Source organism: Podarcis erhardii (genome assembly GCF_964252035.2).
Source record: "Podarcis erhardii genome assembly, chromosome: 11".
Classification (NCBI taxonomy): Eukaryota; Metazoa; Chordata; class Lepidosauria; order Squamata; family Lacertidae; genus Podarcis; species Podarcis erhardii.
Window position 1 is genome coordinate 55826493 of NC_138501.1, and position 16806 is coordinate 55843298.

At 52.6% G+C, this 16806-nt stretch overlaps 1 protein-coding gene across 1 annotated transcript; it reads right to left on the reverse strand.

Annotated features, from left to right (window-relative positions):
* Positions 1-888: 888 nt before the first annotated feature.
* On the reverse strand, positions 889-10023 carry CIMIP2B (ciliary microtubule inner protein 2B). The gene is made up of 6 exons (XM_081881610.1): positions 9385-10023; positions 7504-7718; positions 6977-7140; positions 5550-5688; positions 4142-4366; positions 889-3003 (listed from the first exon to the last, which is right to left on the reverse strand). Exons 1-6 carry the CDS (start codon positions 9705-9707, stop codon positions 2906-2908), a joined length of 1164 nt encoding a protein of 387 aa, XP_081737736.1. The 5' UTR covers positions 9708-10023; the 3' UTR covers positions 889-2905.
* Between the last annotated feature and the right edge of the window lie 6783 nt (positions 10024-16806).

Here is a 16806-nt window from a genome sequence, read left to right on the forward strand (position 1 = left end):
GCTTTGTGTTGCAGGGGGTGGACTGGATGGCCCTTGGAGCCCCCCCTTCCTAAATAGGGCGGTGCAGCCAACCCCCAGCATGCATTGCTCCGCCTCCATCTTGGGGAGGGGGCACTTTCCTGCAAGCTGCCCCCGGTGGCAGCAGGCGGCATTGCAGGCAGCCCTGCCCTAGACATGCCCCCTCTAGAACTGTGTGCTAACATATATTAACACCCCCGTTGCATCTTGTGGCCCCCGCCACACCGCAGGGGCAGCCGGTGGGAAGGGACCTGTGCCCCGGGGAGGGGGCATCTAGCTTCAGAGGGAGGGAGGGAGGGAGGGAGGGAGGGAGGGAGGGAGGGAGGGAGGGGGTGGGGTCCCCCCCCGAGGGAAAATAATCCCGCCCATGTGTCTGCGTGTCTGTGTAGTGGTTTGGTAGGGGTCCACGGCTGTTCTGTGTTAGAAATAGGCTTGACGGTGGGCAATGCCCACAAAGGGGAATCAAGGGTGGTGGGCAGAGGGCGGCCCTTCCAGCCACAAGGGGCTGCCCCCCCCCAGGGTCCAGGGTCCTGACCCAGCAGCAGAAGGGCACTACTGGGGTCCCCAGAGGACATCCAGGCGGTGCTGGTAAAACTGCCTGCCCGTGTCTGTAACAGGGTGGGTGGGAGAAGGGTTTTCTCTGGGGTTAGGGGCTCCTCACCATTCTCCCTTTCCGATGGGGGGCAGGGCGGGATGGGGGTCCTGGTCTCCTGTGTCTCCCCCCCCCCGTGTAGCCAGAGGGCAGTGTTATTGCCAAGACCAGCTAGTTGGTCGGTCAGTATTGAGGGGCTGGGGGGTCCCGCCTTGCCCTCCCCCCAAGGGGTGGCTGCTGTTGCGAAGTCAGAGGCTCCTGCGGAAAAAGGCACCATGTTTGTACTGCCGGCGTTAGAACAGGGTGTCTCGCCTTTATTTATTTCTTTATTTATGACGCATATTAATAAAAAAAGGTGCTGATTAAAGAGCTCCTCTCTGCTACAGAGACGGTCGATACACCCACCCACTTCCTGCGCAGGGACCTCAGGATTGGGACCCCCACCCCGATGGACGCTGAAGCCAGGAGTGGAGGAAAGCTATGGGCTGGCTCCTCCACCTGGCGGAGCCTGCAGGGAAGTTCTGGATATTGCAGGCCTTGACGCAACTCCTTGAGGTGGTAGAATAAAAGTTTAATTGGAGATCCATTGGAGGATAGAGAAAAGGAAGGTTGAAGACAAAAAGGCAGGGAGAAAGTGGGCTGGGGGGCAGCAGCTGCCCTTTGCCCAGCACCCAAGTGATGCCCTTGGCATAGAATCAGAAAATCGTAGAGTTAGAGGGAACGTCAGAGGTCCTCCAGCCCTCTAGCAAGGCAGGAATCTCAACTCAAGAATCCATGATGGATGGCCACCCAACCTCTGCTTGAAAACCTCCAAGGGAGGAGAGGCCCCCACCTTCCGAAAGAGACTCTTCCACTGTCCAACAGCTCTTATTGTCAAAAAGTAAGAGGGGAAAAAGGAAGTCTTCCTCCATTTTTCGGGGCAAAACCAACGTTTCTTGCCCCTACCCTGAGTTGTGGGAGAAGCAGCTCTTGACCGGTGCTTCTGGAGCCGACTTCTGGAAGGCGAGAAGAATCAGAGAGGCTTTTGCTGTGGTTTCTGCGTTGCAGGAGGGTTGGGCTACATGACGCTCCCAGCTTTCAGATCCCATGGTTCTGTGATTCTCCCGTCCCCTTCGCCTCTCCCTCAGGGCTTGGACCTGGCGCTGCTTTCCTATGACATGCAGGGTCTTCACTGAGCTCTGGCTCCTCTTCAAATGTCTGCGGCAGAGTTTTCGCCTTGCTGCAGAAGGTGGAGCTATTGCCTCCTGAATCCCAGAGTTACAGAAGATTCTGCTAAAGGGGAGGAAATCCCCAGGGCTGCGCAGGAGAGGACTGATCTCAGGTGGGCCCTCATCATCTCATGGGACCACGACTCCCCACCCGGCACTTGCATTTCCCCATCTACTTAATTTCGGTCATCTGGGGTCGTATCCCAGCAGCACCTATGACTTCCTCTTACCTTTATGTCTGCTCCATCCAAATGGAGCTACCTGGAAGCCAGAGGTGAAAAATGGGATGCATTTGGGATGTTTTCTCTGGAGGCTGATTTCAAAGCGGTTCTGCTCATTCCTAGCAAGTGGCAACTAAATCCTGAGCATGGCTGGAAAATGTGTAGCTAGAATCAGAGATGTTTTGTGCATTTTCCAGCTCAGAAAAATAATCCTGAATTAAGGGGTTTTCTTGTCACTTTTAAGTCCCTCCTGTTTCATGGGAGGGTTGACATGTGCAGCTTCCACATCCCAAAGTGAAGCAAAAAATGTAGACCATTTCCTCTTGTTTTCAGGTTGAACATGCCCTGGTTGATATTATCTAAGTCTTGTAGATGCCCTGTAGGCCTCTGCCCCACATGCCACATTCCCCTCTCCCAAACTGCGCGGGACGGACCCTCTTCTTAAGACTGCCTGGCCCAGGGTGGTCCTCTCCCAGAGAGGCAGCTGGTCTGGCAAAAGGAAGGTTGGTGGGTGAAAAAGCTTCTCCAAAGGGTGTTTCTGGGCTTCCCAGAACATGACTGAACCCTCTGGAACAACTGGGACCTTCCTGAGAAACAGACCCCATAGTTTCAAAGAGCTGGGGGAACCAGAAGGCTGTCCGGTCCACACACACCCCCAGTCCAGAATGGGGAGCTGCCCATCCATCCTTTCATCTCCACCCCCACCCCAAAAAAGTCCCACCAGGGATCCTTTGTCTGAGGAAGAGGGGGAGTTGAAGGGGTCCTCTTCCATCCTGGCTGTCAGTTTCCCTTCCTTACACCACACACACAAAGCAAGGGGGCAGAAGCGGCTCCTGGAGGGGGGGGGTCCCAGAGAGGGTGGGGCATCATGGCTGCCCATCCAGCACCTGCTTCTCCAGGGTGCTCTGGCCCAGGGCGTCAAAGGTGAGCTGGCCGTAGGTGTGACCAAACTGGAACTTGTAACCTGCAAGGAGACACAATGAGGCCTGAATGGAGAAAGGGGGCGCCTTCACTGCGATTCCTGCCTTTTGGGGTTGGGCTGGATGAGCCTTGGGGGTCCCTTCCAACTCGCCATGCCCACCGCCGCCGCCGCCTCCTCCAGGCCAGAGCATTTGAGGAAGAGTGGCAAGGGCTTTCGGGAAGCTGGAGCAGAAGGTGAGACCCCTCCAGGCCTGCAGAGCCTCTCAACATTTCTCCAGTGAAAATAGGGACGTCCCATTCCATAAGGGTAATTTGACTATTTATACCCCACCCATCTGACTGGGTTGCCCCAGCCACTCTAGGCAGCTTCCAACATATATAAAAACATAATAAAACATCAAACATTTTAAAAACCTTCCCTATACAGTATTGCCTTCAGATGGCTCGGGGGTCAGATAACTCCATAAAAAAGTAAAGGGACCCCTGACCATTAGGTCCAGTCACGGACGACTCTGGGGTTGTGGCGCTCATCTCGCTTTATTGGCTGAGGGAGCCGGCGTACAGCCTCCGGGTCATGTGGCCTGCAGGACTAAGCCGCTTCTGTCGAACCAGAGCAGCGCACGGAAACGCCGTTTACCTTCCCGCCAGAGCGGTACCTGTTGATCTACTTGCACTTTGACATGCTTTCGAACTGGTGGTATCCCCACCCAAATAATGTCATACAGCTGTGGGACAGCCAGCTGGCATAGATCAAACCCCCATTAGGGGACCTCATCACAGCTTTGAAAGGTCTGTAAAATTTACCTCTCCCTGCAATGAGCATATTTTAAAGAAGACCCCCCCCAAAAAATCCTAGCAAATATGAGGTTCCATAAGAACATGCTGGATCCGGCCAACGGCCCATCCACTCCAGCCTCCTGTTCTCACAGGGGCCAACCAGATGCCTGTTATAGGAAACCCACAAGCAGGAGTCGAGCCCAAGAGCAGACCTCTCCTCTGTGGAGGCAAGAGCCTAGTCCTCATGGCCAGCGGCCCTGGAATAACTTTCCTCCCTGGAGTGGTCCAAGCCTTGGTGGCAGCTCCTTTCCCTCAGGTGTCTCCACAGTCAAGCCAGGTCTCCGTGGGTTGCAGCTCCCACAGAGGAGAAGAGCATGAACAGGTGGGGCAGCCCCCCAGCTCACCTGGAACGTAGCCCCTGTAGTGGGGCAGGAGGCCCATGTCTGTGGGGTAGGTCTTTGTCAGCGGAGGGAGGGCATCACCACCTTTCTGGGCATCGCAGCTGCTTCCAGAAGGCCCTTGCCTCTGCCTCCATCGCATCCGGTCAAACTCTGCCAGAGCCCGGTGGGTGATGACTGGGTAGCTTGCCCCAATCAGATACTGGGCGCGAGGGACGAATCCAGTGAAGCCTGCGTTGCAGGAGTTGAGAGAGTTAGACCCACCACAGAAGCCCACCCCCCTCCAGAGCTGGTGGGGTGTATTATTATTATTATTATTTTACAGCATGAAAACACAAGATGCGTAACTTAATACTAAAAAGACTACCCCTCTCCAGTCATATTTAAACGGCCATGGATTGTTTCATCAGCTCAAGGCTTTGTTATAGAGGAAAGTTTTCACCTGGCATCTAAAGATCTGCAAGGAAGGCGCCTGGTGAGCCCCCCTGGGGAGAGATCACAACAAATGGAGCCAAATGTGACTTCCGGTGTGTAACCTCCTAGTTGCCAAGTATCAACTGAAGGGCTTGAAGGTTCTTCCCAGCTGCTCCTTGGCAGGAGAGAGCCTTTCAAATTGGGCACCAGATGCCCGCCCCGTGGGGTTTGCTTCTACTTGAGACCTCCCAGTCAGAGACCCCGAGACCAGCCAATCCCTGCCCAAGGCAGCAGGTTTTGAACTTGGACCGTTTGGCCAGAGGTGTTCCTTTGCAGCCCAACCCACCTCTCCAACTGGAGGTGTGCAGGCCAAGAGAGATTCTGATCCAGCCCTGATCCAAGGGCTAAAGGTAAAGGTAAAGGGACCCCTGACCATTAGGTCCAGTCGTGGCCGACTCTGGGGTTGTGGCGCTCTTCTCACTTTACTGGCCGAGGGAGCTGGCATACAGCTTCCGGGTCATGTGGCCAGCAGGACTAAGCCGCTTCTGGCGAACCAGAGCAGCGCATGGAAATGCCATTTACCTTCCCACCAGAGCAGTGCCTATTTATCTACTTGCACTTTGAGGTGCTTTCAAACTGCTAGGCTGGCAGGAGCAGGGACCGAGCAACGGGAGCTCACCCCATCGCGGGGATTCGAACCACCGACCTTCTGATCGGCAAGCCCTAGGCTCTGTGGTTTAACCCACAGCGCCACCCGCATCCCTGATCCAAGGGCTAAACGTGACCTTAAAAGCATTGCTCCATTTACTTTACAGGGGCTTGTTCTGTTTTTTGAAGGATGAAAACAGCAACAGGTGGGGGGGTGGAGGAGAATGATCAAGGTCACGGTACACCTGGAGGGGGAAGGTACCCCTAACTCGCCCCCACCCCCGCCCCCACATCTGCCAGAGGTGCTTCTTGCATTGGGAGAAGATTCCTCAGCCGGGCAGGTGAGCCTCACCTGAGATGAAGTGCCTCTGTGGGTTGCTGTCTTCCAGAGAGTAGGGCGACCCCTGAGGCCGGAAGGCGTAGCGAGACACATATGGGGCGGCAGCTTTTGACACGGCAGCCAGGGGGGTCTTGCACTTGGGGGTGAGGCTCTGTGGGCACCAGGAGGGTCAGAGTCAGGCCCAGCAGGCGTCTCTTTGCTGATTTTATTAAAACCCTTTGCAGCCACTTTCCATTTCAAAGAAACACCAAGGCATAGGAGATGGGGAAGGAGGGGGGAGACTTTAAGGCCCCTCCCTAGATAGATGATAGATAGATAGATAGATAGATAGATAGATAGATAGATAGATAGATTCAAGGACGAGCCTCACAGACATGGCCCTGGCAGATTCAAGAGGGATGTGGGGGCTCCAGACCTTGCTACCCACTTATTTATTTACTTATTAATTTTTAATATATATATATATACTGCTTGATCATGAAGAAGAAACCCTTAAAGCAGTTTATAAACAGACAAGCCAAGAAAATGAGGGGGGTGGAATGCAACAATACTGTTAAAAGAGTTAAAATGCTAAAAACAGAATAAAATGCACACCAACTTTCTAAGCATCTGGATAGGCTTGTCTAAACAAGAATGTTCTCAGCAGATGCCCAATAGGGGCCAGACAAGACACCTGCTCGGTATCAAGAGGCAGGGAGTTCCAAAGTACAGGTGTCAAGTTCTTCCAAATATGGAAGGGGCATTATGTGGCACCTGAGGTGGTGCCCATTCTGCCAATCAGAGGGGCCAAGTCTATACCCTCCAGCATTTCTGCGATGAAAATCAGGGGCATCTTAAGGAAAAGCGAGACATTCTGGGATCAAATCAGAAACCGGGACAGCTTCTCTAAATCGGGACGTCCCTGGAAAAGAGGGACACTTGGGGGGTCTGTGATTGATTGATTGATTGATTGATTGATTGAATTTATATGCCACCCTATACCTGGAGGTCTCAGGGCAGTTCACAGAAAAGATCACAATATATAAACTCAAAATAAGAACAATAACTCAGTAACACACACCCCCCCCCGAAAAGAGCCAGCCACATTTTATTGTGCACGTGGGGGGGGGGGAGGCAACCTCATAGGTAAACTGGTCCCTAGTTGTAAATGAGATGCACGTGCTGCAAGACCAGCCAGCAGCCCCCTGACCCATTGGAGACCCTGGAGAGGTGATGCCAGTCAGTCTAGGCCAAAGGGTGCCCACCTGGTGCCCTCCAGATGTGTGGGGCTGGTGGAGTTCAAAACATCCGTGACGGTGCTTCTTTCTAAATTTGTGCCTGCATACAAGTGTTAGCACATGCAAATCTCATGCAGGTTTTTTTTGGGTGACATGTAAGTGCCCCCTCCCGGCTGCCACACTTGCCCACGAAAGGGCTTGACCCTCAGGTGTGCCACGTACTTGAGACTCCGGCTTGGTGTCTTTCGGAGACTCCCCTCCGGCCGCCTTCCAGGCCTCCCGCTGCCCAGCTCCCCTCAGCAGCTGCCGGGCAAACTCGCTCCTGGCCTCCTTGCAGATCTCACTGTAGGTCTTGGCAAAGTGGTTTTGGGCCCGAGGGATGAATCCTGCCAGGACACAAGACGTGTTTGAACAGCCCAGGCAGCATAGGGTGAAGGGAGAGGGTGTCGGGGGGGGGGAGATGTAAAGGGGGGGGGGTTGGTCAGGTGTGGAGGAAGGGCAAAGCGGCTGGCAAGGTTGGCAGGCAGAGTAAGTCAGGGAGGCAGCCCCTAGCATTTAATCTTATTGTCTCCCAGAGGAGACCAGGGTGGTAATCCAGGGCCTGCCCTCCATCCCCTCAGGGGCCACAGCCGTCTGCCTCTGGCCCCTTTGAGCTTCCCCTGCCCTGCCCAAATCAGGTGTCAGCCGCTGCTGCAGCCCAGACCTGACTGAGGGACCTCCTGCGCTCGCGCGCTCTCCCCGGAGTTTACCTGTGTAACCTGGGATGGTTCTGCAGCCAAGCAGGGGGAGCTTTCCTCCGCTCTCGTTCTGCTCCGGAGGCTCCTCTGCGTCTCTGGGGGAGCAGTTGGGTTGCAGGATTAGCCGGCCAGAGTGATCCGCCTCGGGGCTAGTGAGCAGCTGCGAGGTCAGTTTCCCATAAGTCTGGCCCAGCATGAACTTGTAACGGGGGCAGTACCCGCCGTAGCTGCAAGGGGGGCAGGAGGGCGTCAGGGGCAAGGGAACGTAGCAGTCACGGAACACAAGAATGTGGGACAAGAAGCTACAAATAGAACTGGATATGGAATAACTGATTGATTCAAAATTGGGAAAGGAGTACGACGAGGCTGTATATTGTCTCCCTGCTTATTTAACTTATATGCAGAATTCATCATGCGAAAGGCTGGGCTGGATGAATCCCAAGCCGGAATTAAGATCGCCGGAAGAAATATCAACAACCTCAGATATGCAGATGACACAACCTTGATGGCAGAAAGTGAGGAGGAATTAAAGAACCTTTTAATGAGGGTGAAAGAGGAGAGCGCAAAATATGGTCTGAAGCTCAACATCAAAAAAACAAAGATCATGGCCACTGGTCCCATCACCTCCTGGCAAATAGAAGGGGAAGAAATGGAGGCAGTGACAGATTTTACTTTCTTGGCCTCCATGATCACTGCAGATGGTGACAGCAGCCACGAAATTAAAAGACGCCTGCTCCTTGGGAGAAAGGCGATGGCAAACCCAGACAGCATCTTAAAAAGCAGAGATATCACCTTGCCAACAAAGGTCCGTATAGTAAAAGCTATGGTTTTCCCAGTAGTGATGTATGGAAGTGAGAGCTGGACCATAAAGAAGGCTGACTGCCGAAGAATTGATGCTTTTGAGTTATGGTGCTGGAGGAGACTCTTGAGAGTCCCATGAACTGCAAGAAGATCAAACCTCTCCATTCTGAAGGAAATCAGTCCTGAGTGCTCACTGGAAGGACAGATCCTGAAGCTGAGGCTCCAATACTTTGGCCACCTGGTGAGAAGAGAAGACTCCCTGGAAAAGACCCTGATGTTGGGAACGATGGAGGGCACAAGAAGGGGACGACAGAGGACGAGATGGTTGGACAGTGTTCTCGAAGCTACGAACATGAGTTTGACCAAACTGCGGGAGGCAGTGGAAGACAGGAGGGCCTGGCATGCTCTGGTCCATGGGGTCACGAAGAGTCGGACACGGCTAAACGGCTCAACAACAAAACACAAGACTGTGGCTGAATCAGGCCAAGGTCCCATCTAGCCCTGCATCCTGTTCGGTTCCTGGGTGACCCTCCCTTCCCCAGGTTTCCTGCCGGGTTGCTATGGCAGCTGCTGTACACAGAGAGGGTAGCGAGAGAAGCAGAGCCTGATGGAGCTGCGCGCACGAGGAACGATGGGGGGGGGGGGGAGGAGAGAAGGGTTGCTGCGCTGCCAAGTCCCCCCCCCCCCGCATTGTGATTCCTGCTCCCACCGAGCAGAAATCCTGCCAAAGGGGACCCTCTCCCTCTCCTGGGGTCGGGAATAAGCCGAGAGCGCTCAGCACACCTGCGCACCGATACCACACACCTACACATAGGTGTCAACTCCCTGGGTGCCCAAACACCCACAAAACTCCCCATGAAGGGGCCAGGCACCCACAAATTTCAATGCACGCTTCGTGGCGCCCCCGGCACCCACGGTCGCAGGGCCAAGTTGGCACTCCTTCGCCCCCCCCCGGGCCCGCAAGGGTGTGAAGAGACACAGGTATATAGCCTGATCCTCACGCGCAGGAAGAGAGACGCTGGAGCAAGGGCAATGCCCCGACTCCCTGGGTTCCCAGGAAGTTCTTCTGCCGGCTGCAACCTCTGCCCTTACCCGGGGATGTAGTGCGGCTCCGGGGTCATCAGAATCTGGCTAGCCTTGGGGGCGAAAGCTGTGGCCATGACCCGTGTCGGCTGTCCGCGTCTGCCCAGGAAGGAGCGCAGAGCCAGGCCGGGAAGGTTCTCGCGGTGTGATCTGGAAGGGCAGGAGGCAGAGAGGTGGAGCCTGTGCCCAGGGAAACTTGAAGCGCAGAGAAACACAGCCGGCCTGCCAGGCAGAGGGACAAAAGCAAGCAACCCCCCCTCCAACTTGGGGAGAGGAGGAGGAGGAGAAAGGGCGGCAGGGGAGCCTCCTTGGCCCCTTGGTCTTTGCATCATTTCAGCTCAGGCGCAGCAACTGCTGGAGCTCTGTGCGGAAGGGGAACGGGTGGTTACACACAGTGGGCAAGGTGCCAGGCAGGGCTCTGAGTGCCCACCACTCCAGCCATCTGGGCCCTGGACTCCTCCTATGGCCCTGGGCAGAAGGATGCTGATTAAAATGCCCTCTGTCCTCACACTGATCTTTTTCTAGGGGAAAGTGGGAGTGCCAGGGAGCTGCCTGGCACTGCCACCTCTGAACAGCAAATCGTGGGCAAGTAAGGAGGTGGCTGGCCTGGCTTCATCCTGGCCCAGTGGGAGGATGGGAACCCTGGTCTCTCCCAGGTCCTAGGCCCCACACTTTATCCCCCCCCCCCTAATTTTTTATTGATTTTTCCAAAATTTATAAACACACAAACATAAATCCTGACTGTACTTAGTCCACTCTTAGTAACATTGTTAAGTGACTTCCTCAAATCCCCCTGGCTGAATTTCAATATATACCATTGTAGCAATTTTCCAAAACAAGTTTCTCATAAAATTTACTTAATCACTTAACATCTTTCTTTCTTTTCATCTTTACTTTAAACATATTATTCTATAACATCACATATTTAAATCCTAAGCCTATCTGTTATTTGCAAGTATTTCTATTTAAATTATCTTAGCATATTTAACTAAATAGTCTTTGAATTTCCTCCCTTCCTCCTGGTGCTCCTCCTCCTTCTGGGCGCAGACTCTTCCGGTCAGGTTGGCTAGCTCTGAAAAGTCCATCATCTTCATCTGCCATTCCTCCACTGTTGGCACTTCTTGTGTTTTCCAATTCTTAGCTAATAAAATTCTAGCTGCAGTTGTGGCGTACAAAAACAATCTAACATCTTTTTTGGGCAATTCCAAACCTGTTATTCCAAGAAGAACCTGGGCCCCACACTCTAACCACTACACTCTGGCTTTGTGAGCCAGAGGCAGGATATGACCCTTCCCCTTCTCTCCCTCTCCCTCTAACTCCCCACTGCCACCACCCAGCCTGGTTCCTTTCCACAGGTGCAGCACAAGCTGTGCCCCATGGACCCCTTCCAGATTTAGGGACCATTTCCACCCAGGACCAGTCTCAGGGTCTTTCCAGACTGGGACTTTGGAGGGCACCTCCCTTGTGCTCAGCTGGGCAGCGTGCCCAACCCGCCTACCTACCTGAATCCTCCTTGTGGTTTGGAAACTCAAGGATGGGTGCATGCATTCTGATCCTTGCAGACCAAACTAATGCTGCAGCAGGGGGGAAATAACGTGGGGGAAATAATATGCTTTAAATGGGTAGCAGGTTCACAAAGCAAGGGATGTTGGAACTGCTCTGTGTCCAAGGCCAGCAATGTCATATTGGGAGAGGCCAGCAGGATTTTTTAATATTTTAAATCATTTTTATTGATTTTCTAATAGAAAATATCCAATTAAATATCCAACTTCAATTTAAAAATATAAAAGATCAAATTATAATCCAAACAGTATTTATTAATTTCTTGGGGCTCCCCACAGTCTGGATCTCTGGAGCATATCTCCGTATCTTAGTCCTGCTTTTCCTTGTCGTTTCCATATTTTCCACATCTCAATATTAACGCTTGATCATTTTTTGTCCCTGGGTCCCGGATTCTCATTCATGTCAAACACCATATACTTTCATCGTCCAAATACAACTTTGTTAATATAATTTTTTTCCAACTGCCTTTTTCTCAGCTCAGCTTCATCTGATTCCGTTCCAATTCCAGGATGTTGTCCAAGTCTGTTATCTTTGATGGCGCAGCAACTCCTTAATTGTCCAACCTTCCTTTTGAACTTTGTTAAACTAGTACCTTCCAAATTACCGGTAAGTTATTAGGCAAAACTGTTTGCAATATTAAACTGTGTTCCACAGTATCAGTCATTTGGCGATCAATCGGCCTCTGGAAACCGCACTCTCCCCTCTCCGGGCCCTAGAGAGGGGGGCTGCTAGACATCCCTTAGCCTTCTCTTTCACTCATAATGAATATAAAAAGCTTCTGCAAACAGCTGCACTGTATATTGTCCCAAGTTGTTATCTTGATTCATCACAAAGTCAGTCAGCACACAGCTCCTCTTATCTCAAAGAAAGGAAGAGGTATAAAATTTCATGCTGCGTCACCAGTAGAAACTAGTGGAAACCACCTTGTCTCTTCCTGCATCTCCGTCCGATCTCTCAAATCCGAAATGAAGCTGAGCGGTTAAATGCCTAATTATAAATAAAAATCCATCTGTACTCTTTTCTTTTTTTTAGTTTAAATTCTTCATGAGGCTTGGCATAAAAGACCAATTATAATTGTTGAGTAGAGAGAGGGGGAAAAACATACCAAACGTAATCCAAACACCATGATGAGAATCTCTTTGAAGTCCGAACTTAACCCCCAGGAACTGTACACTTCTGCAGGTTTTTCCTCACGCTCTTTCGATCCAGCCGTGTCTGTTTATTGTCCAAATCTATTAATATTCCCAAACAGATGCTGCCGGCTATGAGAATGACATCGAAGGAGTGCCAGTCGTTCTGTGCTCATTAACCCAGTGTCCTGCCAGCTGCACCTTAGTGCACGCTGGCAATCTCAGACAATTCTCGGGTCTTTGAGGCTGCCAGGGCTAATTACCCCCATATGAGCCCTGAATTATCAGAACGGCTGGGGTCCGCCATTTCCCACCGCCGGAAACAGGAAGCCAGGAGCAGCCAGCAGGATCAATGGCTTGTAGGATCAGCGGCTTGTAGCACCCTACAGATGAGCAGCCATAGTGTGGCTGTGCATTTCTTTAAAAAGTTCACAAAGGAGTAGGAGTTTTGGGTGAGCAGGGAGGCAGCCAAGCCGGCTGACACCCCAAGCTCAGGGTTGTGGTAAAGCAATTGTAAACCACACCAAACCAAAACTCTGGGAAGATCTCTCCACATAAGGAGCGAGCATTCAATTATAGCACATTGAACTCAGCATAAGAAAACACAAAGTGATACATGGGGGGGACGACGACAAACAAACAAATATTAATTTCACATCTATGCTCCTGCAGTCTAGACTGGCAGTGACTAATGAGGAAGGAGACCTTGGGGTCATTCATAGTAGAGAGCTCACTGAATATGTTGGCTCCGTATTGGGGGGCCACGAAAAGGGCTGTTACGGTAAAATCTGGGTGCGAGGCTGCTCTGCCACCCAGCTCATCGGACTAAGTTTGCGGGTCCCTGTGGAGGAAAATGAGCTCAGCCGGAGACAGGAGCAAGCTGCAGAAGATCCAAGTTTATTGCGCAACAGGTTCAAGGCGAGATTGAACAGCGAGAAAGGGGTGACATGAACTTTTGAAACTTCCCTCCATGTCCCAGAATACAGTGCAAAATACATCCCAGTTACATCATGAATACATTAAGAAGAGGTTGGGTTACACGGGATTAACATATGGAGGAGGGAGGGGGAATATGCAAAGTTGGAGATATGTACAGATAAGCACATCCTGAGTACCGGTGATGAGAGGACAATGGTCCAGGTATGCATAGTCTGCCACCTGGCACTGCCCGGAGGAAAGGCTTGGCAGAGTGATTTGACAGGATTAGGGTCTTCCTGAGTGTACGCGACACCTCGCTTGAGGGATTATGGAGGACAGGTGAGGTGTCATGGAGTCCTAGAGAAATGGAGTAAATTGGCACCGAAAGCAAGAAAATCGGTGCTTGTGTAACAGTGTGGGGGCTGAGGAGTCCATGTAGGGCCGGGTGCCCTTGAGGTCATCGCCTCGGACCCTCTGGTGACCGGCAGAAGGGGTGAAGAAGACATGCCCCCCCTTCCGTATCAGGGCAAATGCCACGCTAGGGATCATTAGGGGAGGAATTGAAAATAAGGCTGCCAATATCGTAATGGCGTTACAAATCTCTGGTGCGACTGCATTGGGAGCGCCGTGTAAAATTCTGGTCTCCCCACCTCAAAAGGGATATGGCTGAGTTGGAGAAGATTCAGAAACAGGCAGCCAAAATGATCGCAGGGATGGAAGAACTCTAAAGAAAGGTTGCAGCATTTGGGACTTTTTCCTTTGTTTTTTTAAAATGTATTTTTATTAAAGATTTTATTGTTTTACAAAGGTATGTGCAATGTCTCTCTCTCTCTTATTCCCCCCATGTAACATTTTTTTACAAATCAGTTTCATTTGTTGAGACATTAGGAAGAAAAGAGGGAAAGGGGTGGGAAGGTGAGTGGGGGAGGAGTTGGGTGGCGATGTTTCTATTTTACTTAATATATCTTTTTTCCCTGGTTCTTCTATCACTTCCCCTGCATCTATCATTTGCCCTATTGTTTTGTCCTTTTGCATTTTCTTTATTAACCATGCTAGCATCTTTCCTTCTTGGGAGAAAAGCAATGACAAATCGAGACAGCATCTTAAAAAGCAGAGACATCACCTTGCCAACAAAGGTCTGTATAGTTAAAGCTCTGGTTTTCCCAGTAGTGATGTATGGAAGTGAGAGCTGGACCATAAAGAAGGCTGATCACCAAAGAATGGATGCTTTTGAATTCTGGTGCTGGAGGAGACTGCTGAGAGTCCCATGGACTGCAAGAAGATCAAACCTCTCCATTCTGGAGGAAATCAGCCCTGAGGGCTCCCTGGAAGGACAGATCCTGAAGCTGAGGCTCCAATACTTTGGCCACCTCAGGAGAAGAGAAGCCTCCCTGGAAAAGACCCTGATGTTGGGGGAGATGGAGGGCACAAGGAGAAGGGGACGGCAGAGGACGAGATGGTGGGACAGTGTTCCCAAAGCTACAAACATTGGGGAGGCAGTGGAAGACAGGAGTGGCTGGCGTGCTCTGGTCCAGGGGGTCACAAAGAGGAGGACACGACTAAACGACTCAACAACAACAACAACATTCAAGAAGGTCCAGAAGGTGGGGATTTTTGTTTCTTTCCTCCTCCTGCTTTTTCTGGCAAAATCCGCTGCTTACTGCTGAATGGGAACAAATGTCAACCCACAGAAAACCCATTTCGTTCTTCTCATGAATGTATTTCTAATATTGTGTTGGGGTCCGTTGTTGTTTGCTTAGCTAGCCACCTAGGAAATGTTCCTCATGGGCATCCATTTAATGTTTGGAATTTGCAGAGGCCACTGCTGGTCCTAGCCGCACAAATCAGGACGTCTCAGGACTTGAACTGGTGGACTCCGAAGAAGGGACATCGCTTCTGGAGCTGCTCTGGCCCCAGAGATCTGCTGGAACAACTGGACACAAGAAGGGGTCACTTTCCTCGAGGACGAGATGGCGGGGCCGTGTTCTCGAGGCTACCAGCCTGAGGGAGGCAGTGGAGGACAGGAGGGCCTGGCGCGCTCTGGTCCAGGGGTCACCAAGAGGCCAGCAAGCAACCTCAGCCCTCCAGATGCCTTTCGCCTACAACTCCCATCATCCCTAGCTAACAGGCCCAGTGGCCAGGGATGATGGGAATTGTAGTCTCCAAACATCTGGAGGGCCGAGTTTGCCTCTGCCTGCCCTACGTTGTCAATCCTGCAGGGGGAACGGAGATCAGGCACTACAACTCCCAGAAGCAGATAGGTAGCCGTGTTGGTCTGCCATGGTCAAAACAAAATAAAAAAATTCCTTCCAGTAGCACCTTAAAGACCAACTGAGTTAGTTCTAGGTATGAGCTTTCGTGTGCATGCACACTTCTTCAGATACACTGATACACTTCAGATACTTCAGATACACTCCCACTTCAGATACACTCCCACTTCAGATACACTCCCAGATACACTTCAGATACACTCCCAGAAGGCAACGGGAGAGCGGCCTCCTCCTCCTCCTCCTCCTCCTCCTCCTTTTCTCCCCGCCCCACCCGTTCCGGGCCCTCCCCATTGGCCGGCTCCTCCGACTCGGTATCTGGGCGAAGCCCGCGCCCCGTCAGCCAATGGGAGCCGAGAGTCGGGCGGGGGGCGTGGCTGGGCGGAGAGCCGTTGGGCTTTGGCGGTTGCTTCAAGATGGCGGGCGGGCAGGGGGGCGGGGGGTCTCTTTACCTCAGGAGGGCCCGAGGCCGAGGAGAGAGCCGCCTCCGTCGCCGGGCCCTTTAGCCCCCCTGCCCTGCCCTGCCCTGCCCTCCAGGCCGCCTCTCTCTCCCTCCCTCTCGCCCCTCGCCCTCCTCGCCGGGCTTGGGGTGAGGGCTCGACCTGGCGGCTCGCGGCGCAGCGGAGACTCGAACTCGGGGCCTCCCGCTCCCCCCGCCCGCTGAGTCCAGGTGTTGCTTGTGGTTCCCTTGGCTGGAAGTCGGGGGAACTTGGGGGTCTCCCGTCCCGGGGAAGAAGACGTGCCTTGCCCGGCCCTGGAGGCTCCGGTTCCCGAACTCTCGCTTCCCTCCAGAGCCTCCCCTTCCCCAAGTGACCCTGCAAAAGGCCCGTGTGAGTCTCTGGAGGCGGTTGGAGGATGGATGGCGGCCAACAGATGGAGGTTGCATCCTGACAAGACAGAAGTACTGTTTTGGGGGGACAGGGGGCGGGCTGGTGTGGAGGATTCCCTGGTCCTGAATGGGGCAACTGTGGCCCTGAAGGACCAGGTGCGCAGCCTGGGGGTCATTCTGGACTCACAGCCGTCCATGGAGGCGCAGGTCAATTCTGTTCTCCAGGGCAGCTGTCTACCAGCTCCATCTGGTACGTAGGCTGAGACCCTATCTGCCTGCAGACGGTCTCGCCAGAGTGGTGCATGCTCTGGTTATCTCCCGCTTGGACTACTACAATGCACTCTATGTGGGGCTACCTTTGAAGGTGACTCGGAAACTACAACTAATCCAGAATGCGGCAGCTAGACTGGTGACTGGGAGTGGCTGCCGGGACAACATAACACCAGTTCTGAGAGATCTGCATTGGCTCCCAGTATGTTTCCGAGCACGATTCAAAGTGTTGGTGCTGACCTTTAAAGCCCTAAAAGGCTTCGGTCCAGTATTCCTAAAGGACCGTCTTCACCCCCATCATTCTGCCCGGACACTGAGGTCCAGCTCCGAGGGCCTTCTGGCAGCTCCCTCATTGCGAGAAGTGAGATTACAGGGAACCAGACAGAGGGCCTTCTCGGTGGTGGCCCTGTGGAACGCTCTGCCATCATATGTGAAGGAAATAAGCAGCTATCTT